The sequence below is a fragment of the Apodemus sylvaticus genome, chromosome 5, assembly GCF_947179515.1.
Source record: "Apodemus sylvaticus chromosome 5, mApoSyl1.1, whole genome shotgun sequence".
NCBI lineage: Eukaryota > Metazoa > Chordata > Mammalia > Rodentia > Muridae > Apodemus > Apodemus sylvaticus.
In genome coordinates, this window is record NC_067476.1 from 7,889,346 (window position 1) to 7,915,952 (window position 26,607).

At 45.8% G+C, this 26,607-nt stretch overlaps 2 protein-coding genes across 5 annotated transcripts in view; one reads left to right on the forward strand and one right to left on the reverse strand.

Annotated features, from left to right (window-relative positions):
* Window positions 1-5,747: 5,747 nt before the first annotated feature.
* On the reverse strand, window positions 5,748-25,128 carry Gtf3c4 (general transcription factor IIIC subunit 4). 4 transcript variants are annotated; one of them, XM_052181989.1, is made up of 6 exons: window positions 24,654-25,128; window positions 17,631-19,454; window positions 14,489-14,619; window positions 11,088-11,176; window positions 7,350-7,413; window positions 5,748-6,800 (listed from the first exon to the last, which is right to left on the reverse strand). In XM_052181989.1, the coding sequence occupies exons 1-5, from the start codon at window positions 24,996-24,998 to the stop codon at window positions 7,397-7,399; spliced, it is 2,406 nt and encodes an 801-aa protein (XP_052037949.1). In that variant the 5' UTR covers window positions 24,999-25,128; the 3' UTR covers window positions 5,748-6,800; window positions 7,350-7,396. The 4 variants fall into 4 exon arrangements, with proteins under 4 accessions (XP_052037949.1, XP_052037950.1, XP_052037948.1 ...); XM_052181990.1 differs by adding an exon at window positions 20,095-20,197 and having other exon boundaries at window positions 5,748-10,396; window positions 24,654-24,747; XM_052181988.1 differs by having other exon boundaries at window positions 5,748-7,413.
* Window positions 25,129-25,200: 72 nt separating this feature from the next.
* The window catches only part of Ddx31 (DEAD-box helicase 31), a 66,917-nt gene continuing 65,510 nt past the window's right edge, over window positions 25,201-26,607 (forward strand). Inside the window, exon 1 of the mRNA XM_052181991.1 lies at window positions 25,201-25,624. Within this exon, the coding sequence (XP_052037951.1) occupies window positions 25,616-25,624 (9 nt within the window). The 5' untranslated portion in view covers window positions 25,201-25,615. The remainder of the gene's footprint in view (window positions 25,625-26,607) is intronic.

Genomic DNA, 26,607 nt, shown 5'->3' on the forward strand with positions numbered 1-26,607 from the left:
GGGACAGTGCTGCTGTCTGCACTGCCCATGTTGGCAGCCCCTCATCATAGGAAGCTCCTGAGGCACCTGCAGTGTGGCCATGCCACTGAAGAGGCGAGCTTTAGGTTTCATTTAATTTTGACACATTTGAATTTAAACTGCCTCTCAGCTGGCAGATGCCCTGTAAGGTGTGTGTATCTCTGTGTGTGTATCTGTGTGTGTGTGTATCTCTGTGTGTATATCTGTGTATATCTATACCTCTGTGTGTCTCTGAGTGTGTGTCTATGTATCTGTGTGTGTATCTCTGTGTCTGTGTGTGTATATCTGTGTATGTCTATATCTGTATCTGTCTGTGTGGATCTCTCTCTCTCTGTGTGTATATCTGTATATGTGTGTGTGTGTGTGTATCTGTCCATGTGTGGATCTCTGTATGGATCTGTGTGTATCTGTGTATGTATCTGTCCATGTGTGTATCTCTGTGTGTTTGTGTATATCTATGTATCTCTCTCTCTCTCTCTCTCTCTCTCTCTGTGTATGTGTGTGTGTGTGTGTGTAGCAGAGGTAGTACTCTGTGTGTGTGTGTGTGTAGCAGAGGTAGTACTCTCTCTCTCTCTGTGTGTATGTGTGTGTGTAGCAGAGGTAGTATTGCAGGACTGTAGAATAACAAGTCATCCCCTGTCCTCTGTACAGCCTACAGGCCCTTCAGAGGACATGGGACAGGGAGACCTGGGTCTGATGGTGTAACTGAATTCCTTTGATGCCTCCTTCTATTGTCTCTCTACCTTCAGGATGGTCCCCAGTCAGGCACCACGTGCAGATGCCTAAGGTCACCTGTCCCAAGGCTGACCCTACATCTAGGACTCTTGGGACCAGGCTGATAATTCTAGCACTTAGGGCTCTGGGAAGGTCAGAGATCCTGGGCCAAAGGCCCTTCAAGCTTAGACAGCTCACAGTCCATCCAGCAGAGCTGCCTCAGCTCGGTCTCACAGGTCCAGAAGGTGCTGTGCTGAGTGTGCCTCAGTTCCTTAGGCTGTCAGACACTGTGTACCTCCAAAATCTCCACCAGGGAGGGTCTCCCCACCAAGGTGCTCCCCTCACACCCCCCCCCCCCCCCGCAGCGCCCACCCTAAAACTTACTTGGCAGTGCACACCACACCCACTTCAGCACATGTCTGGCTTGCCAGGCTCTGCAGAGCATTGGGAAAGGATATTTTCAGTGTCATACAAAGAAACACATTAATGAAGCAAAATTAACTTGGGCAGGCACTTCCTTTCTGGAAAAAGTTTTTGCCACAACCTAAACAAGATGGCCTCTGTCTTTTTTTTTTTTTTTTTTTAATGATTATTATGTCTATATAGTTAATCTCTAGACCAGCCAAGGCTTTCTAGTAAGACTTGTCTTAGGTTACTGTTGGTGTGAAGGGACACCCACTTCAGGCAGCTCACAACTGCCTGTTATTCTGGCTCCAGGAGGTTTGCTGTCCTTTTTCCAGCCTCCATGGGCAAGACACAAACCCACACACAGACATACATACACATCATTTTTAAAAAGCTTTTTTAGATTTTTATTTCTCTGTGTGAGCACCCATGCTGTGTGTGTTACAGTTACAGGCAGTTGTGAGCCACCTAACATGGATGCTGGGAACCAAACTCAGTATCCTCTAGAAGTGTAGCAAGTGCTCTTAACCTCTGGGGCCCTTGTAAACCCCTGCTCCAGCCCTATGCTTTATTTTTTAAATCTTAAAAAAAAAAAAAGCAAACACCAAAACAAGTGGTTTAGCCTGTGGTCCTAAGATGAGGGTAAACAGCTACTGCCTTCTATGATCTTGTGAGAGGAAAAGTTAACACACAAAGGTAGTGAATAGATTGAGCACACAGAACAGCCTCCTCTTTTACTTATTTATTTATTATATTGTGAGCCACCACGTGGTTACTGGGATTTGAACTCATGACCTTTGTAAGAGCAGTCAATGCTCTTAACCGCTGAGCCATGGTGGTGCACGCCTGTAATCCCAGCACTTGGGAGGCAGAGGCCGGCGGATTTCTGAGTTTGAGGCTAGCCTGGTCTACACACAGAACAGCTTTCTCATTTCCACAGAACCAGGAAGTCCCTGTTTCACCTCTAGAGGAGGGCACTGGAGCTCTGAGAAGTTAGACAGCCTGCTTGCTATCTAGCCACCCATGGCAGTAGGGGAGACAGGACCAAAGTTTCTGACAATGATTTCTCGACTATATGGGGCAGTGAAACTTCGTGTTACCTGCTTTCCTGTTAGAGCTGTCCAGGTGACTGAGGTAAAGGCATCCTGGCTTTCTTTCAGTCTCCTGCATTGCCCACTCACGAGGGTGGGGCCACCTGCAGGACCCCTGTCCACTGGGGGAGAGCCCCTGGAATAATCTGCCATCCAGATACTGAAGTTCTGCAAGAGTTGGGCATCACAGCGCCTCACTGAGGTGAGACCCACTCATGTTGCCATGGGAACTATCTTTGGGGTGTGTGTGTGTTCCTCTCTTCTGGTGAGATCTGGTCCTTGGTTGTGGCTGCAGTGAGTCCAGGACCACGCCTGCCTTGACTGTCCAATCAACTTCTCCCTCATCTCAGACTGGAAAACAGGGCAACTGGCTACCCTTGCTGCATCTTGATCTGCCTGGTAGAGAAGTGAGCCTTTGCTTGGAGAAAATGGAGAAGCAGGCTCCTGCCTGTCTTATTCTCTCAAGTGCTCGACTGATGTTGTAAAACAAGAACTCATATAGCCCAGACTGGTCTTGAACCCCTGACATAGACAAGAATGATTTTGAACTTGTGGTTTTCCTGCCTGTACCTCCCTAGTGCTGGGATTACAGGTGTGTACCACCACATCTGGTTTATTCAGCTTTGGAGGCGGAATCCAGGGCTTCCCGCATTCAAGGCAAGCACTTTGCCAACTAAACTACATCTCTTGGCCAGCAAATAATTACTGAGTCTCAGGCATGTCTCCAGGACTAGGTAGATAGTAGAGGGGAAAAGGCAAAGTTTCTGTGCTCATGACTGGCGCTTTCTATAGAGACAGCAAAAGTGAGAGAGAGGGAAACAATCTGGCTTCTGACAGCCCCTGAACCATCCCACCCAACGGTCCTATTAAATACTTGTATCTGTCACTAGGCTTTCTTCTTACCTAGGGCTGCCAGTCAAGGTTCCTGCGCACCATTGTAGGATTACAGTTAGTCTAGGGAGTTCCCAGGGGATCAGAAAGGAGGCAATTTAAATGCAGCCACACTTGTGGGAGACCCCATGGAAGACAAAGGCATCTTAGATGTTGAGTTCTAAGGTACATAAAGAAGTTTGAGGTCTTTAAAAAAAAAAAAGCCATATAGTTGACCACAGAACTTCCATTTTTTTGAAAACATAATTATAGGTATCTTTTATTACTGTAATATGTTCCTTGTTTTTAAAAAAGAAATACTGTGGCTGAACATGAACAAAGGAAGAAAATGTCCATCCTTTTGGCCATCACTGTGGTGACCACAGATAAAGCCCCACAATTTCATTTGCAGGGGAGGGTGGGTGGGTGGTTGGATGGATGGGCAGATGGGTGGGTGGCTAGGTGGGTAGGTAACAGGATAAACAGATGGATAGAAGGATGAGTGGAGAATGGGTAGGTAAATGGGATGGATGGATGGATGGATGGATGGATGGACAGATACAATGATAGGACTCTATTGTGTGCACTCGTTTTAAAAACTTCCTTGTGCAGGTGCATGTACACGTCCATGTGTGTGCATATGGGCCAGAGGCAGGTATCCTCCTCAGCTGCTCCCCATCCTCAGTATTCAGTTTACTGTCGAATCTAGGCCTCATTGGATTCCACAAGATTAGCTTGCCAGTTTGCTTCCCTGTGTTGAGATTACAGGCAGGACATGGGTAACTGGGATTTTTGGCATTTCTTTGAGAAGCAGAGGAAGGTGGATCTCTGTGAGTTTGAAGCCAGCCTGATCTACTGAGCCAGGACCACACAAAGAAACCCTGTCTTGAAAACAAACAAACTGAACCAGTGGATGCTGAGAATTACTGTCCCGCTCCTGGAAGGCATGGACAGCAGTTCCCTGGAGCACCTTAGCCCTGTGGCCAGGCCTAGGTCTGAACCTTCCCAGTTCCTGATCATTCAAGGAAGGATGGATCTCTGTCTCTAGGCTGTGTGGAAGAGGGAATTAGTGTCTGAACCAGAAGCAGCTTTGGGTGAGAAAAAGGAGTACAGGACGTGGAAAATCAACTGCTAAAGTGCTTCCTTTCTCCCACTGAGGGTGAGAGATAGAGAGGGAAGGAACTGAGGTCTCCTGCCTTTAGCCAGGGCTGAATCTGCTAGACAGGTACTTTCTGTGGTACCCATTTTATAGATGGGAAGACTTACAATTTCAGTCAGAGCCCTGACTCTTCAGGCCATGTGTGTATGTGAATGTTTTATTAGATTAACTTACATATATTCATTATATTTGTTCTGTCTTGAAATCCCTAATAGTTGTGCAGAGATAGCTCATCTGGTAAAGTGCCTTCCTTGTAAATCAAGGGGCCTGGGTTTTATCCCCAGAACCAGTCTTGGAGAAAGCAAGGTGCCTGTAATCCCCACACTGGGGCAGACTCCTGGGGCTCGATGGCTAGCCAGCCAACCTGGCTTTGCCAGCTCCAGGCTAGAAGATGCACACATGTTTTGAAGGCCCTAGTCTCCTCTTTGTGGTTAAAATCAAATAATACCTTGATGGTTTGGTTCACCTATGTTCCTCCTCCCTAGAGACACCAGGGTCTATGGGGTCAGGGCCAGACTTTGCAGTACCAAACCTGAGAGCCACTGGTCACTTTCTCATTTGAGGGCTACCACCTGATCTGTGCTGTTCCAGAACTGTTATCAGGAGGGATACAGGGAACCCCATCCTTGACCCATCATTACTGACCGCTTACTATCAGTCCTGGGCTGGAGCACAACCACCACTAGCCTCTCTCTGACTCCATGTCCATCCTGCCCTGGCTTTTGCTGAAGGCGTCTGCTCTCGTGACCTGCCTCGGGTCTCTCTTCTAATCTAACTTTCTCTGGCAAGGATGTATTTGGGCCCCTCTCTTGACACTGCAATGAGGCAGCACTGGTGCCTGTCACTGTGGCTGCCTTAGGATCTAAGCCTTAGGCTAGCAACGTTGAGGGGCTCTTTTGTGACCATCCAGCCTGTTTCCTGACTCCCCTCCTGATTTGGGTGTTGGCAGTGCTAGGAATGGAACCCGTGGCCTTGTGCTTGCTGGGCAAGTTCCAATGAGCTGCACTCCTGTCCCTGAGGCTAAGCAACCCTGAGTTTCTGACCTAGGGGAGGGATAAGGAGGGGGACCTCTGAAGAGATGGTCAGGTGCTCTTCATCCTTAAAGGGGAGCCATGTCTGCTAGACATGGGACTGGATGTTTCCAACAGCATCCAGTTGGCCCTCAGCACCCACATCGGCTCTGATGGGTCTGGAAAGTCTAAAAAGACTAAACAGTGCTGTGCTGTGGTCTTGTCACCCCGCCTTCTCCTGTCTTCATGGCCACATGCAGCTGACCATGAGGGGCAGGGGAGGGGGAGCCCCACTTACCAGCTCACCAGTGCCATGAACTGAGACAGTCCCAGCCCTGGAGAGGCATACAGGCTAATATCATATACACATGCCAGGCACAGATGGCTGGCTTGTCTGGGTTACACTCAGCTTTTAGCTAAAATCTTGAAAATTAAAATCCATTAGATGGTAAGAATAAAAAAAAAAAAATCCACTTTGCATAACCTTAAAATTTTCTCTTTATTTAAAAACAGTAAGGTGTAAACATACAATTCAAAGCGAAGCGAAGCACAGACTTTACATAGGCATCAGGTAAACAGAGGTACAACCACTAAACACAGCAGACATCTGTTTAAACAAATGTGATGCTCACATCCATGTCGTATCAAAATACAAATGGGAAACAAAGCCTTGGAAAAGACACAGTTCATGGGACACTTGAGTGTGATTTTATATGAGTACCTTACAGAGACAGTGAGAACACCAGTACTCACCCTAGCACGTCAGCCAAATGCAGACCTGGTCTGAAAATGTCACAATGTCATCACTACCTGTGATGCTGCCCAATCTGAGCATTGGTTTTCTGAGACAGGTTTTCTCCCCCAAGCCCAGGCTGGCCTTCAACCTGATCCTCCTGCCTCACACTCTTGAGTTCTTGGAACACAGGTGTGCCACCATGCCTCACCCACTCTATTTTAGAGTATTTTTCTTAATGAAAACAACCGAATTTCATGGTAGTGATGTAAACAGTAACCCCGCCCCAAGTGCCGAGGATGGAACTCGAGGCCTCGTGAATGCTAGGCAAGTGCTCTCTCTAGCCACCAAGTTACAGCTTCAGCCTTGAGATAAAAACTTCTAATCTTAAAGTGGAGATTTAGAACTGAGATGTGATCTACTCAACCCAGGATCTCGTTTTTTCTTGTGAGCCTACAGTGTAATTCAGGTGTACATGGCTTTCTTTTCTACTTCACTTAATCACAAGGAAGGAGGAATACGTAGGCCCTGTTGGAGAACCACACCACCTGGCTCTACATAAACTCATGACTAGAGCCCTGACTGCATCAGGGTCTCCCCTAGATATAAACATGACCTTTAGGAAAAGCGATCCAAGAACACCGCCTCCTGCTTGTTCCGTGGACAGAGCCGCCATGTCTGCCTCAGCTGGAAGCAAGGCTGCCGTGAGTGTGGCTTAGTTCCATCTAAGGGCATCGTCCCTCCTGAGCACTTAGGCTGGCAGCAGACTCAAAGCAGATTTACTTTCAAGAACTTCTTAGCTTCAAGAAAGCAGAAAAGAATTAACCATGCCAGTCTGAGGCACATTCTAAAGTGTGACACTTTAGGGGACACCGGTGCTTCTCCACAACTAAAGCCAGTCTATCCACTTTCTTGAACCTTGCAGGGTGTCTTTCAAGGGGAAGGGAAGGCTGTTGAGACTTTGCAGTCTCCATACCATGAGTGACTGCCAAGCCTAGCTGTGGTCAGAGAGCTCTGTGTATCTGACTGACGGCTGAGGGTGCACTCCCTTCAGCTCGGCATGAATACCCGACACTGTGGTGGCAAGGAGCTGGCAGCCAGTCCTGAGTTTCTTGGCCCTCTTACCATGAGATGCTCACTGTTTTTTTTCTAGGAAGACCCACACGGCTTACCTTTTTGTTTGTTTTTTGGATTTGGTTTTTTCAAGACAGGGTTTCTCTGTATAGCCCTGGCTGTCCTGGAACTCACTCTGTAGACCAGGCTAGCCTCGAACTCAGAAATCCGCCTGCCTCTGCCTCCCAGATTGCTGGGATTAAAGGCGTGAGCCACCACTGCCCCGCGAGGCTTACCTTTAGAAAGGTTTATCATCATATCCTTTCCTGGCTCTGAATGCATCCTAACGCTGGGAGCCACCTGGGGAAGGTAAAGTAGGAGGGGATGACCAGAAGCCGAGACTGTCCTATTTCAGAAACCCCAGCTGCCAAGCAAACCCAGGTCATTTAGCCACCGCTAGGGGTACAGGGCTCGCAGACTAGGGCGGTGTTCCACTACCTGTACCTTATTTGACACCAATATAACCAATCAAGTGACTTAATAATTATTAACCCTTAAAGCTTTCCCAACATTATAGAGGCAGAGGCAGGCAGATATTTGAGGTCAATGGCAGCCTGGCCTACAAGAATTCTAGGGCAGACAGAGCTATGTAGCACAGTGAGACTCTATCTCAAAAAGCAGAACAAAACAAACAGAAAACAAAACTTTCTCAATGCAATTCACTTGTTAACTTATTGCTAGGTTCAGCTTATATGCTTCCACACAGATGTTCTTAAAAACTTGCTAGATCCCAGAGGGACAAGCAGAACAGTGTTATTGTTCATAAATGTTGCTGGTACTCAGGACAGCTTCTGGCAGATCTAGTAGGAGCAGAGACAGCTTCAAGTCTGGGGGTGAACATATCAGGAAGTCAGTATGAATGCCAACTATTAACAAGCTATCCATTGCTAGAGTAACAGAAACAACCCAGGCCTGGAACCTGGTACACAGCAGTGCTGCAGCTTGTAAGTTCTCCATGGAGCCTGCTCTAGTTTTCTAAATACAGGGTAGCAATCTGATGGCTACTCTTCCTCCCCCTGCAGAAACAGCTACTGTAGCTGCAACTGAGAGGGGCCCACTGCCTCCTCCAGCAGCAGCACAGGGGAGTTCAAGCTGGAAGAGGCACAGCACAAGACTTTGGTGCCACTCCTACTTTTCCAAGGTCTCTCCATCAACCCTCTGTGGTCCTATAAATTGACCCTGGAGGGAATTCAGAAGTGCACCATGCAGGAGGCTGCCATCAACCCCAGATTCTCTTGTTCACCCAGCTCTGAAGATTAACATCAGTGTGTGGTGTGTGAGGGGAGGGGTACATCCCTAGTGGCTGTGAAAACACTTGGCTGTGGCTGGATATCAGAGTCCTAAAAGGGCCAGGCCTCTTGCTGAAAACTTGTGTTTCAGTTGCCACGGGTTTTTCCTGTATACAAGTACAGATCCTAGAAATTCTTTTGTTACTTCTAATTGTTAAAATTTCACAGAAATGCACAAACTGCTTTAAGGAATCAGGTTTTAAGTTCCCCCAAATCCCCTGTGAGAACATGTAGGGAGATTGATTCCACAGTGCAAGAGAAAGGAAGCTTGGCAGGCATGGTAGACAGACCAGGAACAACTACCAATACCATCCCCACCCTGCCATCGTTTTCCTCTGAGGTCTTATATACTGCAAGCTCTGCTGCAGCAATGCAGTCTGAACTGGGTCACTCAGGGCTCTTTCCTTGCTGCTCCTCAAGTCTGGATAGATGCTGTTCTTGAAACAACCCTATGTCAGGACATTAACGACCCCAACAAACAATTCATTAAACACACGGCACAGGACAACAGCCTTAATAGGACATTTCAGAGCAGCTTCTGGAAGTGCCTCTCAGGGTCTGTGCCCAGTGTGCAGGAAGTGTGGCAGAGTGGCATGTGCTCTATCTCTCGCCGTGGTACCCAAGTACTAAGACATTATTTCTGAAGTGAGGATCAAATGTCTTTTGCTAAGGATATAAAATCAAAGTGGGAAAGTATGTTAAAATAATACTAATGATAAAAAAAAGGATTATCAAGGAGTAAAGCATTTCATGTTCTGTATTTTCTACCTCACTTTCCAATTGCACAGTTTCAGAATGTGTGCACTGCAGTCCAGTTCATTAGCACCAATCCCAGGAAACTTACTCTAACGGCCCAACTATGACTCCAGAATGCTTCAGGTCTGGGTTAAGAGCCAGCAGTCAGTTGATAGTGCATGTCTCCTCTTTAAGCCCACAGAAAAATACCTGCATTCCAAAGATTAAGGACCTCTGGCAAGAGAGGAAATCCTTAGGTTTTCCACTTGAGCTGCACATGCTTGTAGCAGAGCTCAGGGAGCTTCAACTCCATCTTTCTCCATGTCTCTAGAGCAGCCTTCCCTCCACATACTCGGTGAGATGTCCAGAGAAGTCAATGTTAGAAATACTGAAGCTTCAATTCAATACTAAAAGCAGACAATTCTTCCCCTGTACGTACAAATATCTAGGTTACCACAAGGGCATGAGTGGGGCTGTGACGAGGGCAGGAACACTTAATCTCCTCTTATATATTAAAGAGCTGGGCCAGAAAAATCTGATCACAGGAGATAAAAATAAATGATAATTATTTACTTCTAATAGTCACCTGATCATTTGATACATTAAGATGATCTTATTATTCTTGGCTTCAAAAATATAGTTTTAGGAAAATGTCTTCCATATGGATGAAAATGAGTCAATGGGCAAATGAGTCTGCTCATTTGCAAACACCCGCCACAGACAGCTTTATACACGGTAAGGTGTACTGGCACACGCAGTGTCACGTACCAACCAATCTCAGCCCTCTGGAGCAACACAGGCAGTCCCAGACAAAGGCAAGGACGAAAACCTAACTCACAAGAAGGTCCTTAGATTCTCTAGAAGAGACCATTATGTTTCTAGAAGCAGAAGGCTTCTGCTCAAACTGCTTTAGGCAAGACACTTGGAAAACAAGTGGTCCTCACTGGTGAGGAGCTGGGGATGGCTACTGTTCCCCTTTAAATGACTCAAACTCTCTGAATTTAGTCATTTGAAAGATAGCCTTCAGTCCTTGAAAATGGAGCGTGCTGGTGAATAAGCTCCTGGGATGACTCCCTCCTTCCAGCAGAAGAGTGTCTCTCCAAGAGCAGCACTGGCTCCCGCCAGCACACCTGCCCTTCAGGCTTCAGGGCGTCTCTATAGCCAACTTCATATTCTCCATCCTCCTCACTCAACTCAGAAGACAGGAGAATCACAGAATGGACAAGGGCTCTGCAGCAACCTCTTAATCCAGTCAGGATCTGCAAAGGAAAGCCAGGGGGACCAAGCATCAGCCTTGGAAAAGGCTGACAGGACAAGGGATGGATAATAGGTGGACAACTGAGGTCAACTAAAAGCAGAAACAGAATCCATGCTGCCAACATGTAACCTTGAGAGAATTAGCAAAAATCAGTACAGACTGAGTCTTAAATAGAATAGTCTTGTTTTCTGTTTACTGTGTTTGATTCCACACCTTTGTCTCACTGGCCTACTTGGTTGGGATGTAGGGTCAGCGAAGCTCACAACAACAACTGGCAATCTCAGGACTATTAGATGCCTGATCTCTTGCTCACACCTAAGATCTTACATCTAGCTGGTGCTCTAAGAAACACAAATGTGTTAAAGAGCACACAGACCAGCCAGGAAATAGCCCTCAGTGGCTTCTAGAAGAGCCAAACCTGCACCGGGTACAGCAGCAATGCTGTTTCTCTATACAGAGCTGCCTCCCAAACACAGCCCTACATGCTCCCTTGAGTCAGTTTTAACACTGGACTGAAGCCCCATCCCACTGTCAGCTGACATATAGTATACACAACAGGCAGCATGCATTAACAGGTTCTGGCTTCACAGTAACTGCAGAGAGTACAATCACTCTGCTCTGAAGCAAGAGCAGGACACTAAGTGGTGTCAAGCCTGACTCCACCCCTACCCCAAGGCTAGGCCAGCACGCACCTTCTGGAACAGGATGCCTGGCGATGCTGTCATGGAGCAAACACCGTCTGTATATCAAGCTCTGGCAGGACTGGTAGGTTAGAAAGCACCTGAAAGAAGACAAGTGTCCTGTCAGAGGATGCTGCCTGGGCCCACAGTTACTAGGGCAATGCTTCCCTCTGTGTGGCCAAATCTACACCAGCATTTTCTGCAGAGATTTAGAACCTCTCTATAGAAAGTTCTAGAATCACTCCTTCCTAACAGAATTCTTGGCATTATAAACAACACTCATATGCAAAGTCACTCTCATTACTCTTCAAGATTAAAGAATACAGACCATCTTTAAGAGCCCTTAGGTCAGCCGTTCTCAACCTGTAGTTTGAGACCCAGGGAAGGTGTTTCAACAGTCCTTTCACAGAGGTTACCTAAGACCATTGGAAAACAGATATTCACATTACAACAAATCATAACAATAGCAAAATTAGTTATGAAGTTGCAATGAAAATAATTTTATGGTTGCGGGGTCACCTCAAAAATGAGGATATGTATTAAAGGGTCACAGCATCGGGAAGGTTGAGAACCACTGCCTTAGGTACTGGGGTGGAGAGATTGTTCTGAAGGTAAGAGTGTTCACTGTGTAAGCCTGAGAACCTGAGTCCAGACTCCAGCACTGATGTAACAAGCTAGTTGGGCTCCCACTTACATCTGAAGCCCAGTACAGAGCAGGAAAGAGATAGGAAAATCACTGGGGCTTGTTGCCCGGCAACCTAGCAGAAAAGTGTGAGGTCTAGTCCAGAAAGGGGGCTTTGCAGCAAAGGAATGAAGTGGAGAGCGATAGACAACACTTGCTCTACTCCAGATTCTACACACAGAGTGAACATATACCTCAGGCACACAGACCACACACCACATACACCACCACTCCACCCCATTCCCCTTCTCTTTAGGTATTGAAGATAAAATTCATGGTGCAAAGAATGGAAACTAACAAACTAATAAGTGCCTAAAGGGCTGGGTTCAATTCTGTCTAAGGAGGAGTTACTGAATGCCAGCCAGAGGAGAGAGAACAGAAAGGGTATGAGATGGCGAGAGTGTAACTGGGTCTGGAGGAAGAATTCCAAGGGACAGCAGTATTCAGGTAAGCAACTAAGGATTAGAAAATGAGAGGTTGGGGAGGGACTCCAAAATTGACCTTGGGACTTGGATATAAAGAGAGAAAGAGTTTACCAAAGAGAAATTATACCAATGCATTTTGGGACTAACCTTAATCAGAAAAATGGAAAACAACATCTGTGAGACAACCCATATATGTGGGAAGTATGGGTGGGCAGTGTTAACCGTGTGTGGGCTCTGAGGGGCGCCCCCAATACCACTCTACCTATAAAATGGGAATGTGCCCTGTGTATGGCCACTGTGAGGATATGGTCACTTGACAGGTGTGCATCTGTCCCAAGATGTCTGGCAACAGATGCTACTTTGATGACAAGCCTAAAACTCACCCAGTATTAGACTGCTAACTGTTCTCTCTCTTCAAGGAAAAAAGTCTGAAAAAACTAAAAAGCAAATGTATCAATGAGAGAAGCAATCCAAGAGCACTCATATGACAGAGGCCTCCATTAAGAACTGACTCCAGGCTGGGCAGTGGTGGCACACACTACTACTCTCAGAACTTGGAAGCAGAGGAAAGCACATCTCTGCAGTTGAGACCAGCCTGGTCTACAGAGTGAGTTCTAGGACAGCCAGGGCTACAAAGAGAAACTGTGTTTTAACCCTCCCTGACACCCCCAAAAGAGACAAAGTAAGTCTGGTTGGACATGGTGGCACATGCCTGGGAGGTTGAGGCAGGAGGATTTTTATGTTTGAGGCCAGCCTAACAATATGGTGAGATCTGTCAATAAAACAAGAAAGAAAATGAGTAAATGCTACGTGTAGTATAGGCCTGCTTTAGTTAGATAAATCTAACATTTCTGTTGAGTGATAGCAGACACTGCTTTAAACTCTGCGCTCACCCAAGTGCCTACCCTAGTCCAAAGGACAGGTAAGTCCAAAGGAAGGGTATTAGGCAAAGGTATAAAAGCACCTTGTCTGGTGGTGCATGCCTTTGATCCCAGCACTCAGCAGGCAGAACTTTGTGAGTTCAAGGCCAGCTTAAGCTACAGGAAGACGCAGCCTTTAAAAAACAACCAAGCAAATAAAGAAAAAAAAAAGACTAAAATGGGGTTATAAGGAGAAAAGCAGCAAAGTAGAGGGATCCACAGCACAGGTGGAGCATGTGCATATGTGAGAGAAAGCTGAGGGAGCTTTAGGAAATCTACTGTGTCCCTGCAGATGCCCTCCAGTGGGAGGGGGGCCATACTGACCTGAACACGGTGGCCAGTTCTTCTGAGCTCAAAGCAGACATGAGAGTATGAAGAAGCAAGAACAGCCTGTGAGAGGCTGCAAGTCACTGATAGACTTTTAGCTTACCTTTCAGAAATGGTCAGCTCTTGGAGAGCTTTTGTTGGTTTTGTACCTTGCAAATGCTACAGGTGTGCTCTCTCAGAGACCCATACCCTAGCGCTAGTGGAGAGTACTGAGGACAGACATGACAAGAGCAGACAAGGACTGAGTGTCATGACTACAACTGCGGAGAACAGCCTGAGGGACGGAGTATGGGAGCAGCAGGCCCAGGTGGAAGATAGCTGTCGGCATGTGCATGAACAATGTCGGGGGCTGGGAGAAGGCTAAGGAGGCAAAAATGAAGTCAAGGTTGGATTCCATGTGAAGGGCCACAGCAATACTAAAGATGCCAAGCAGGCAGGAAGTTAACTTGCAAGTCTCGACTGAAGCAGATACAGGTATATCTGTGTACAACCAGTAAGAGAACACTTTAGGAATGGTGGGTGACGAAAGGCTAGGCCTAAGGCCAGGCACTGTGGAGATGACACAGGAGCTACACAACCAGAAATGAAGTAACGAAGTCAGAGGCTAGAAGAAAAGTAGGAAGCATTGTGTCTTGGGAGAAGGTGAAGACACATTCATGGAGGGAGTGACCAGCAAAACTGAAGGCTCACCAAAGTCACCTCTAAGGCCAGACTAACATGACAGCAAGAGGGAAGGAAAGATTCTTTCATTATGAAAATTCTTTATTGTTTTTGCTGACAACTTCATATATGTATGTATATGTATAATATACATACATATAAATATATATATAATTCTGATTATTCTCTGAAGCCCTCTCATCACCTCTCCAATGCCTGTTACTATGAAAGCCCCCCCCCCCCCCCCAAATCCTACAAGTATAACCCTGAGAGGCCAACCCTGCAAGGCAAACAGCAGCACAAGCAAGTACAGTTCTATCCATCAAGCATATCAGCCCTGAAAGGTAGTTCTGTACTGCACAAAACTGAGTCATGAGGGTGAGCAGCTTAGGGGCTTACCGGAGCCAGATGTGCCCATTGGAACAAACAGCTTGCTTTCGATCTGTGAATGGTAAGATCTCCTTACACAGACTGCAGCGCTCAGGGAAGGTCTGCTTGTTCATCTTCTTGGAGATATGTCCAATCAAGACCTGGTAAGACATCACAGGTGGCAAATTATCAGGAGCAAATATCAGTTTCTGGGAGCGAAGGCTACTCAATGAATACAGGATTATGCCACAACAGTAGAGGTGTACCTCTACAGCTAAGCTGCTGTCCAAAAAGTTCAAAACCCGCACCTTCAACCAGTATCAACAGCAAAGAAAAGTAAATAGATCCAGCAACCCCAACCTGTAGGATGGACTTTATTCAAGGGAGAAATCTCTAAAAAAAAAAAAAAAAAATATCAAGCTCCCCTTTCTTGCTTCGGTTTAGCTGTTTTAGTAGTTACATTTTTTTACGAATGGTGCTTTCAGAAGGAAATCCACAACCTAAGTGAAAAATGTGACGATTATAAAAATATATAAAAAGCATTTATTTTAATATTTTGTTGGTGTGTGTGCCACTTGTGTGCAGGTGCCCACAGAGGAGTCCTTGTAGCTGGAGTTACAGTGGCTGTGAATCAGTGGGCACTGCAATACCCTGGGTCTTCTAGAGGAGCAGGAGGTGTTTTTAACTGCAGACCCATCCCTCCAATCCACAATGTTTATAGTCTTTTGTCAGCGTTAAAATTACTTCCCCTTCTGAAGGCTCAAAGATGACCAGTCTAGTAGCACCTGAGATGACCCTGAGTGACCTAGCATGGGAGAAGTAGGTGCTTTTTTGGGCCTCACTAAGAGTGCTGTATGTGTGTGTGTGTGTGTGTGGGGGGGGGGACTGAATGTGAGGCCTTGCAAGCAAGCACCAGGCAGCATTCCCACTGAACTCCACACCTGTCTCTTTCAATGTTTAATTCTATGACAGGGTGGCGATAGCTGTGTGGACAGTCTTGAACTGCTGTACTTACTCCTACCTTAGCCTCTGAATAGTTGGACTAGATTACACACCTGTGCTTCCAGACTTGGTTTAAGATTTCATTCTTTGAAGACAAATGTCTAAAAAAATCTGTCTATTTTATTATTTGCTGAAATACCCCCCCCCCCACACACACACCATACTGCCTTAGAAGCATGGGGTATATACACCCACCCTCAAGCCACTTCTTGTACTAATAACTCGTGTCCTTTCCAGGTTTGCATGTATTTATGCTTTACCTCTTCTGGCAGTTTACAAGATTTAGTAATTTGGGTTAATTAACTCACCCAAATCTCAGAGGGTAGCTTAATCGCTAATTTGAGCTAATCATTTCAATTCTTCAGTATATAACTTAATTTTTTGTAGACTTTTTTTTTTCTTTAGCTGAAGGTCTCATCTCACTATGCCATCCTCAAACTCAAGAGATCTTCCTGCCTCTGCCTCTTACGTACTGGGATTGGAGGCACACACCATGATACCCAGCTTAATTTATACATTTAAATTACTTCTTGGTCTGAATTTTTTGGCCTTCAGAATTCTCATTTATAGTCCTTTACATCAAAGACAAACACCTCTTATCCAGATAAGCTTAGCATCCTAAGTGTTCTCAAGCAGAGTAGAGTTTGGGCCTAAGTTCTACATGAGGAAGAGCTGCTTCTATTTATTCTTTGTGGCCTCAATCAGAAAAGACAACTGTTTAGTTTAACTCCTGCATTCTCAGTAACAATCCTTCTCAAGGAGAGGAATAAAAATTGTTACTTTTTTATGTATAAAGCACAGATACACTTATGAGGCAAAAACAAGTATACAATAGGCCTGTGGTATTAACTACTAACAAGCCATGGCAGAAACTAGAAAAGAAAGAGGGGCAGCTGGGAGTGAAAACAGGTTGAGAGAGGTGTGTATTATGTGCCCAGTAGTCACAGAACATCCAAAACTACAGTAAAACCAACACCATAGGCTGAAAGGTCTTTGTATGAAGTATAACTAGATCCTTAGGACACAAAAGTCATTCTTTTAATTAGAACTGAGATGCTATGAGAAAGTCGGGTACAGTCCTTCCATTGTTTTTATACTGGGTTAGCCAGAACCACACAGTCATGTTAGACATGGGTCTGTAAGCGCAGAACATCTAAAGAATCCTAAAGGTAAAGATGAACACTACTACCTTCCCTAAATGCTTCTGCTAGTGTGTCACAAATTATTTATAATAATTTTAACCAATCCTATGTCAGTGAAAAACAATATTTTTCCAGACAATTTAGAACGCAGGAAACAAGGTTTAAACATTTACTTTTAAAGAAAAAAAGTCACATATATGACCAGTACCTCTCACTGTATTTAAGATCACTGCAATTGTCCTGTGGGCAGTAGTTTTGGGGGCAGAGAAATGCACTGTGAATAACTTGGCAGGAACAAAACTATCTGGATTGTTTTCAATGAGCCTTTAGGCAGCAAGCGCCAATCTCCAGAGAGAAAGGAACCCTTGTGACTTAACCTTTCAGTGCACAGCCTGTTCCTTGGTAGGAGCTCTATAGGTTTCAGCTGTCCTAATAGTGTTCCTCTGAGCAAGCCTGGAAGGCTATGTAATAGTTGCTTTTCTGCAAGAGTCTTCAGAACCCACAGAATGATAGCCTGAACCAGGAACCTTACTGAGGAGCACATCCTACCTATTCCTTATGCTTGTAGCCTTCCTGGTCTTTGGGGGAACTTGACGTCTGTGGAATACACTGCAGACAAGTACCAAAAGAATGTAACAGCCTGGTTTAAAAAACTAAATGGACTTAACAATTGTTTCCTTTATGATATCCAAGCCTTTCATATAGAAAATGTACACCACAATAAACCTTTGTAAAACATGATAGAAGACAAGATGGGGCAACTCCACTGCTGTGACTTGTCTATCACAAACCATTTGCCACTGCAGACTCTTTAGCTCATCCACAGCCTGAAAATGTCATCTGGCAACCCCTGCAGATCACTCAAAGGCACATGAATGGAAGTGTGTCCTCAGTATCAGTTCATACTTCCCATCTACTCCCTTGTACCTCATGCCAATCAGTTATCTCAATAATACCAATGCAAAGCCAATCCAAGACTCTTCTACCTAGTGAGACAAGCAGATGGTTCAGCTGTGGCAGACACCTACCTGTGCTGTTCTGTCATCATAGTCCTCATCAGACATCAGAAAGTTACAGAGCCCTCTGGTGGGTATGCTGGTGTTCTCTGTGATCCAGGTGTGCAGGTACACTTCTCCGAGGACCCGCTTCATGTGCTCCCTGGTCAGGTGCATCTCTACAGCCTCAATCTTCCCTTGGATCTCGAGGAGCTTTTCCTCTATGGGTTCACGGCCTCCAGCATCTCCTGTGGCAGTGAGTGGGTCCTCAGGGGTCTCCTCCGGATCCCCCTCCTTGCTCTTCTCCTGCAGACCAGTCTTAGTCCCTTGCTTGGAAGAGCCTTCCTCTTGCTGCTCATCTTCACCGTCGCCCATCCCAGGTGAGTCAACCAGTAAGATTTTTGAGTCTTCATGGGTGGGTTTCCATAAGGCTTCGGAAGGGGATTTCTGCATTGACTGATATAAAATCCTTAGAAGGAAAAGCTTAAAACGCCAAAAGTAGGTAACCCCACTGCTTTCGATCTTTTTTTCCAAAGCTTCATGTAAAAACTGAGGAATATGTTTATCTTTTAAAATTTTCCAGCGGACTAGGTCAATCAAGTCCACTTGCTTAAAGAGATTCTGAACTGAAGACTCCAAGAGCTGAGCAGCTGCCTCTTCAAAGGTCTTGAGAGTAACAAACTGGACCTGGTAGTTCTTGTTCACAGGATGGAGGCCATTGATCATGCCCTCAGTGGTGATGATGGCCAGATAAGCACCACAGGGACTCACCGCAATGCCATGAGTCCTCACAGAGCCAAATACATCCGAGAGCTTAATCAGCTGGTGTTCAAACTTTAATGCAACATCTGTGAAAATGGGGATCAACTGCCTCACTTTGCCGTCACTAGAGCAGGTGTACACGGTGCCATTCTGCTTGTCTGCCGTAATGGAGACGATGGGCAGTGAGTGAAGGCCTGTGACATGGGAATTGTGAACATTCAGACCTGCCTTGGAGATCAGAAGAAGACACCAGAACACATAGGAGCCTCTTGCAGCGACCACTAAGCTACAGCTACACTTCTGGTAAGGATGATAAAGTGGCACACATTTGATGCTGTGCACAGGCAACTTGTCCATTTCTTTCCATAAGACAACAGGCTGCCTTAAAGTAAAATAGCCTTTGACTGCTTTGAGATTGACAGGGAGAATTTTTACAGGTCCAAAAGCACTGCCCACAATAAGGCCACTCATTTTCCTATTATTGTGCTCATATTCCCACCAAAACAAAACACTGGGGGAGCTGATTCCCGACTCAATAGTGTTGCACGAAGAGATGGACTCCTTCCCCACAAATGGCAGCTGGAACTGCCACACAGCTATATTCCCGTTCTCAAAGAGGACAGCCAGCAGCACGCTGCTCACATCCCGGCACTCGTTGTTGTGCTTGACTTGCTGAGTAGTACAGATACTCGACCATTCCATTCTGACTGGGGTCTGCATGCTGTGTCTCCTCTGAAACTCAGCAAAATCCCCTAGATTTCCCTCAGGAGCCTCATTTTTAGACAGTCTGTAACTAGTCTCATAAAGACGGTCTCCATAAATCTCAGTCAGATCAACCAGCTGAACCCATTGGAGTCTGTTGAGGTTCACCTGCACAGTCAGGCGGTTGTCCATGGTCAGTGCTGCCAAGAGGCACCTGCCATTGGCATCACAGCCCATGGGAGACCAGCTAGTGTATTTGAAACCCCGCATTGGGGGTAATGCCTTCCCCTCAGGGTTGAACATCCTGTCCAGCATGAAGGTCTGGCTGATGGTGGGGTCTTTAGAGGAAGCAAACTTTTCCTTGCACTCAGCAACTTCTGTTTTTGAGCCAACCTGAAAATCAGAGATAGAGAAGCTGTCAGATAATATCCACCCATAGTAACTGCACTAACATGCAAAATGATTTTATAACACACACACTATTTTACTACATATTATACTAATTCTGCTAATTTTGGCATTATGTGCATTTAAAAGATCAAACAGCCAAGTGTGGTGAGGCATACCTGCTAATCGAAGCACACTGGAAGCTAAGGCAGGAAGAGCATACGTTTAACCAGCCAAAGCTAGGTAGAACAACTATCTCCAAACAAAACAAAACAAACAATAATGATTAAAAAAATAAAGCATGTTTAAAGATTAAACGTTTACTTACTCAAAGAAATGGCTTTTTAAAAAATGACTTAGAATAAATGTGACCATGCATGGCTTGTCTATATTCTTTTTAAAATTGGCCTATGGAGTAGACATTTGATCCTCAAGAGGGAAGGGAACATTTAGCTGAGCCAGTCACAAAACAGCAGTAGTTTTAAGTTAGGGAAAGATATACCTATATTCATTTTTGCTATAATTAGCTATTTGGATTTTTATAATAGTTCTGTGACACATGCTGAAGATAAACCAAAGGCCTCTTGTACACTTCCAGCCCAACCCCAGCCTCTTTCTTTATTTTAACACGCCACGCCCCCCTCACCTTGTTGAGGTAAGGGCTCTCTTGTGTCTGCTGTACTTGTGGACTCCAGGTTAGCTAGCTGGTCAGCTTCCTCATGAGTCTTCCATCTCTGCCTTCCATCTTACTATAGGAATGTTGGGATTAAGATGCAAGCCATCACATTGAGCTTTTCATTCTTCATGTGTGTTTCAGAAATTGAACCAAAGTCATCAAAAGTCTCTGTTTTTACCTGCTAAACTTTACAGAACAACTCTAGGTCTTTTTTGTTTGTTTGTTTTGGTGTTTTTTTTTTTTTTTTTTTTTTTTGGTTTTTTCGAGACAGGGTTTCTCTGTGTAGCCCTGGCTGTCCTGGAACTCACTCTGTAGACCAGGCTGGCTGTGAACTCAGAAATCCGCCTGCCTCTGCCTCCCAAGTTGCTGGGATTAAAGGCGTGCACCACCACTGCCCGGCTTAAATCTAGGTCTTTTGTTTTGTTTTTTGGGTTTTTTTTTTTTTTTTTTTTTTGATTTGGTTTTTTCGAGACAGGGTTTCTCTGTATAGCCCTGGCTGTCCTGGAACTCACTCTGTAGACCAGGCTGGCCTCAAACTCAGAAATCCGCCTGCCTCTGCCTCCCAAAGTGCTGGATTACAGGCGTGCGCAACCACCGCCCAGCTCAACTATAGGTCTTTTAATCTGCAGTTTCTTTAACAAATCACATACATTGCCTTGTCTACTACTCTTGCTGTAAGTAGGTTGGCTCCTATCAGACTTCCACCCACTGCTTTTCCTGGCTCCTTGCCTGAGTTGTTCCTTCCCATCTATCTTACCAGGTCTAATCTTAGGAGGCCTTCTCAGATCATTCTAGCTTTGTTTCCTCACCCCCTTGTCTGGATCTGTAACACGTATCATATGCTCAGCCAAATGATGAAAGCTCTGTAAAAAGATTTTAAAGAGACAGTAAAGACAGAGGAAGTTATGACTAAAATTAAAGCCAGGAAGGCTGAAGCCAAATAAGAACATAGGCTGATCTAAAGATATTCCCAGCACACACTGGAAGCAGGAAGAACCCCATCTACTGTTTTTAGACAGATGAATAAAAAGCATGGCAGTACACATCTGGAGTCACAGAGCCAAGCGCATCAGCCCAGCAAGCTCCAGGACAGCTGGGGATATGTAGCCAGACTTTGATCTCAAATAGCCAAAGAAAACAAAGGAGGAAAGTGAAAAAGTAGAAGTTTCCATTTTGATTTTAGTGCCAAACATTTTAAAGAAACTTGATCTTGGAAATGGAAAGAGTAGGACATGATTACAAAGGAGCCCAAATCCTTTCAGTTTATGGAGTTATTAAAAGTGACTTGATGTTAAGTTCCCAAGCACTGAAGTAATGCTCTAGGACACAGGCAAAACTTGGAAAAATCACTAAGAACCAGTGTCTACACGCTGGCAAAGTGTGAGCCAGCATTGACACCAATTTTACAAGATCTGAAGTGCATGTAAATGTAAGCCTACTCAATAACAGAATTCCTCAATGTATTAGTGGTGAACACTATTTGAAATAGCAATGCAATAGTAAATAGCAATGAAATAGTAAAGAGTTTGCCCACAAATACAGGCACGAATTCATTTTACTTGTGTAAGAAGCTGGGTATGGTACATGCCTGTGATCTTAGTGTGTGAGGTGGAGGTAGCCAAGTTCCTGTAGCTCAAGCCAACTTTTCCTAAAAGCCACTGTAGAACACTATCCTAAAGCGCTCCTAGAAAAGATTTGTATGGACAGCTAAGTTCTGTAAATGCTAACTATTACCCACCATTCCTCCTAGAAGTATCCAAGATAGTAAATTACATAGAACTGATAAATGTTTGAGCTGTGATTTAACAGAATCATAGAGCAACAACTTCGAAAATGGTTCAGTGTTTAGTGCTTTAGCTGTTCTACATATTTAAATCTTTAGGGATGATCAGTATGTAGGGCACAGAAGAACTGATGATTCCTTTATACCATTGTAACAATGGAGGCCTCTCATGTAAACTCTTTATCAATTAGAGGGCTACATAAAGATTTTCTACTACTAGTTAAACAGTGTGGCAAATGTCATATGTAGCAAAATGTCAATTTATTAGAATCTTAGTATCACCTTCAAATCCACACTTACAGCATGAACCTAGATTTTCCCTTCATGCCTGGAGAGCGTGAAGAAAAGATGAAGAGCATGAGGACACTGAGCATAAAGTCACTAACATGTCCTCAGTGTCAGACATTAAGTGATAATGCTATATGCTAGGTGATGTTTTATGTATGTATTAAACTTAGTTCTCTATAGCCTAAGCAAGGTTGGCTTTACTATTTTGTCTTATAGCTAGGTCTATCTTGTGCTAAAGTCCAGTCTCTCAACCCCCTGTTATCCTCTGCCCAGCCATCATCTGCTTACCTCTAGCCCAAGCAGTCTTCACACTCCTAAACTATACCAGATCCTTCTATCCTCATGAACTGAAACAGCACTCAAGAAACGCCCTGGACAGGGGCTGGAGAGATGGCTCAGCGGTTAAAAGCACTGACTGCTCTTCCAGAGGTCCTAAGTTCAATTCCCAGCAACCACATGGTGGCTCACAACCACCTGTAATGGGATCTAAGGCCCTCTTCTGGTGTCTGAAGACAGCTACACTGTACTCATTATATAAATAAATACATTAAAAAAAGAAAAGAAAAGAAATGTCCTGGACTAACCTTCCTCGTCCCTAAACTGGTATCATTTTCTCTGCCTCTAGAAGGACTCTTCAGCTCCAGGTGATGCCTTAATACTCAAGCCACAGTCACACATATTTCCACTCATGATTAAAGATCCATGCGCATGAGCGGGATGCCTCGCCTGCCACCCTGAGTGGCCTTTCAGAACTTCCTGAGAAACCAAACACTACCATCTCTTAGGACTGCTACAGACTCAGTGACCTTCCCTGATATAAGTGCCTCCCTTCCCTCCTAGTCCTTTCACCACACTCTGTTAAACAGTCAGTTGTTACCATCTAGGTCCAGATTTTCCCTAGCTGGTGGGCTCTGGAATGTCCACTGAAACAGCAGGTTCAGCAGAGGGTGCAGCTGTTCAGAGCACCGTTCTTCTGCCTCACTATGCGTACCACTTCAACAGCACTACCAGTTTATATTTGAATCATTTCATTCAGATCTTCTTTAAGATCTTAACACGACTCAGTCAGTCAAACGGAGTAACTAATTAAGTCTGTAAGTCTGTAGTCCCAGGCAAGATTATCAAGCTCAAGATGCTATTTTAAAAAGAGAAAAGAAAGACAAAAAAAGCCATATTATCCAAATCAACACTGTGTTTGAAATTTGAAACAAGTGTGCTAAAAAGAGCTCAGGAGGGCTACTCAAATGGTACCTGTGACTAATTGCATGGATTTGGAATGGCTGTCTAGAAGAGTATGGAAAAACTTTACTTTCAAATAAGCATACTGCTATATGTGTATATAGCTTTACAGCACTCCTTGCTATTAAGACTACATTATTTGTTCATCACCTGCCAAAGGACGTAAGTTCCTTGAGGGCAGGGACTGTCTCTACTTTGATTTATCCCAGACTACACTGGACATCTACTCACTTGACACACACGCACACTTTGACAGATTATGTACTGTATATACATACAGAAGTATAAATAAAAGTAAGCTCTTACATTTCTAGACTATGAAAAGAAACATCACTCACTAAAGTAAACAATGTTTGAAAATGGTTACATTAGTACAACAAAAATTAGAAACCCTAAAGTTCAGGAGCAAACGGGTTATATGAAGTTGAAGGCACTAAATTTAGAGAGTTACAGAGACCTTGGACTTGGAAGTCTAGTCACTGGATGCTCTCCGAGGTTTTATTTTTCATCCCACTTCCAAAGATTTAAGAGCTGTCTACCTACCAGGCAGTGGTGGCGCATGCCTTTAATTCCAGCACTTGGGAGGCAGAGGCAGGCGGATTTCTGAGATCGAGGGTAGCCTGGATTACAGAGTGAGTTCCAGGACATGCAGGGCTATACAGAGAAACCCCGTCTCGAAAAACCATTAGAAAAAAAAAGAAAGAAAGAAAGAAAGAAAGCTGTCTACCCAAGGAGACACAAGGACCGTTCACAATGAAACTGTCAAACAGGTAAGACAACGAAATAGACCAGTTTTTCTTCTCAAAGCAAAAGTGGCGCGAGAGAAGGGCACTTGCAATACAGTATAAAAACAAAGCCAGACCAGGGCCTCGGGGAGTTGGCCTCAGACAATAGGAGCAACGGTAGAGACAGGTCAGGAGTTGGGTCAACTGGGGGTAGAGTCACAAGAGTCCCAGAAATACTGGGGCAAAGCGAGCTAGCTGTTCGATCCACCAGGAAAGAAGGAATGGATAGCAGTTCCTGGCTCGGGGGGTGGGGGAGAAGGGCGATGGGGGGGGTATCTAGTAGCAACAAAAAGGCTTGCAAGACTTTTTAAAAGCTGCGGCGATGTTAGTCCCTTCATTCTTAAGAGTTGGATGCACAGGGAATCAATCCTAGAGCCAGGTGCAGGCTAGGGATCCGTGGCGCGTCCGCGGGAGAACCGGTGGAAGTGACTTACCTTGAGGAGGCAGCTGTTAAGAGGTGCGGGTACCGAGGTGCGGTGGATCACGAGATCCTGGCCTGGGTTGTGCACATCGCAGATAAGCTCCAGCACGGCGATGCTGCGAGCCGTGGACACAGACACGCGGTGGTCCTCAGACCAGGATAGCGGCTCCAACCCGCTCACCGCGTACTGCAGCTTCACGGCAGGCTCCCGCCGAGTCACCATGAGGCGGAACGAGGCGCTGGGCCCGGGGGCCGCGTCGGCAGCCGCCTCCTTCCCGCCCCCTTCGTCCTTCTCCTCTGCGGGCGGCGAGGGCTCGTCGGCCTTGGGCCCCACTCGGGCCTGGTCCGCCTCGCTCATCTTACTAAGGACGAGGAGGTCGGGTTACCGGGCACACAGAGCGCTCGCCACTGTCGCCCGGCCCCTCCCAGAGCCCTTCGCGGCCGTTCGCTCCCGCAGGCCCCGAGCGCCACCGAGCCAGAAAGGACCCCGTCGTTGCTAGGCAACGCCACCCTGCTAGATGGCCGCGGAGATGCCTGCCTGGAAAGTGCGCTCTGGGAGGGCTGGCCCGCGGCGCGCCTGCGGACAAACGGAGAAGGTGGGAGCTTCAGAGAGTCCCTTTCCTAGACACTAGGTGCTAGGCTTGACTAAGAGCCCACGGAAGAGTGAATCTCCTTGGGTGACTGAGGACCAGTGTGGTAGCTGAGGGAGACCCCGCTGGGTGGGCGGCGCACAGCCTCTTCCGGTTTCTGAGGCGTGTGGGGCCTCTTGTCTCTGTCCGGTGCTTGCGGCCAGGCTCCCGGACCCGGAAGAGGCGGCGGCGGACCGGCTACAGCTGCGGAGAACTTCACTCTCCACGTGCTTGTTGCTCGGGCTCCCTGCTCTGTCCGCGGCTCCGCGCTTGGGCTTTGACTACTGTCTGCAACACTTTGTCCGACCGGCTTCCCTGGACGCGCTTCGGACGCATCCAGGCCCAAATGACGCGGGTGAGTACAACCCGGGAGCTGCCGCACTGATCCGGTCGGATTGGGTTCTTGCAGAGGTTCGTCTAGAGGCACCGGCGGGCTGCTCTCGGAAACACGTGTACGAGCGGGAAACCCCGCCTTGGGGGCAAGAGACGGGCGGGCTCCTGAGACTACCGGAGAACTTAGGTTAGGATTGGAGTTTCTGAGACTAGCTGGAGGACTAGTCAGATAGCATAAGGATTGGAGGCTGGGTGTATCCAAGCTGGAAAATAATGCCAGAGACTTGAGCACCGGCAGGTCTTAACTGTCGGGAGCCAGTTCTGCTGGCAGGAAGGTCAGTTCTGTTAGGAATGGAGACTGGGCTCGGTTCTTTGAAGAGCTTTTAAACTGGAGGTTTTCATCCATGTATCAGGAAAAAAAAAATACAATCTTAATCCGTTCTCTAGAGAGGAGAAAAGTGACTCCTACAGGAAAAAGATGGTTTTAGGGTTGCTGGTTTATCTTCTTAAAAGTCTGGGAAGATGTGATAGGCTTCACTCCCTCGCCCAAAAGATAATAATGTAATGCTAGTGAAATTGAAATACAAATTGTCACCCAGTTACAGGTCAGTCAATGTTTTTAAATTCCTTTGACTAACACCCACTGCCTAGTTTCACCTTGGTAGAAGGAAGGAGGGACCTTATTAAGCTTAGATGGTTAGGAGTAGGAACGCTTCAGCAAGCCATTGGTATAGCTGAATCTCTGTGGGAGAAGAAATACAGACAACCCTCAGGATAGTGGAGGAGGGGGCATAGTATTTACATTAGGCTACACCTGGGCTATTTATAGATGTCAGCTTTGGAACACAGTAGCCTATATGACTTTGGGGGAGTTAGTCTCTCCTGTCCATAAATAGGAACACTAATTTGTTTCTCAGAAGATTGTTATAAGGCTCCAATGAGGTGATACCTGCAATAACTGCATATTGTCTGGTCCTTAGAGGCAGTGGCTATGTGCCAGTAGTA

Coding starts and splice junctions, on each gene's coding strand:
- Gtf3c4 (XM_052181987.1), bottom strand. CDS start 24,998: ATGAGCGAGGCGGACCAGGCCCGAGTGGGGCCCAAGGCCGACGAGCCC. Junction 19,455..24,653: donor TTAACAGCTGCCTCCTCAAG/GTAAGTCACTTC, acceptor TCTGATTTTCAG/GTTGGCTCAAAAACAGAAGT. Junction 14,620..17,630: donor ATGATGACAGAACAGCACAG/GTAGGTGTCTGC, acceptor ATGTCTTACCAG/GTCTTGATTGGACATATCTC.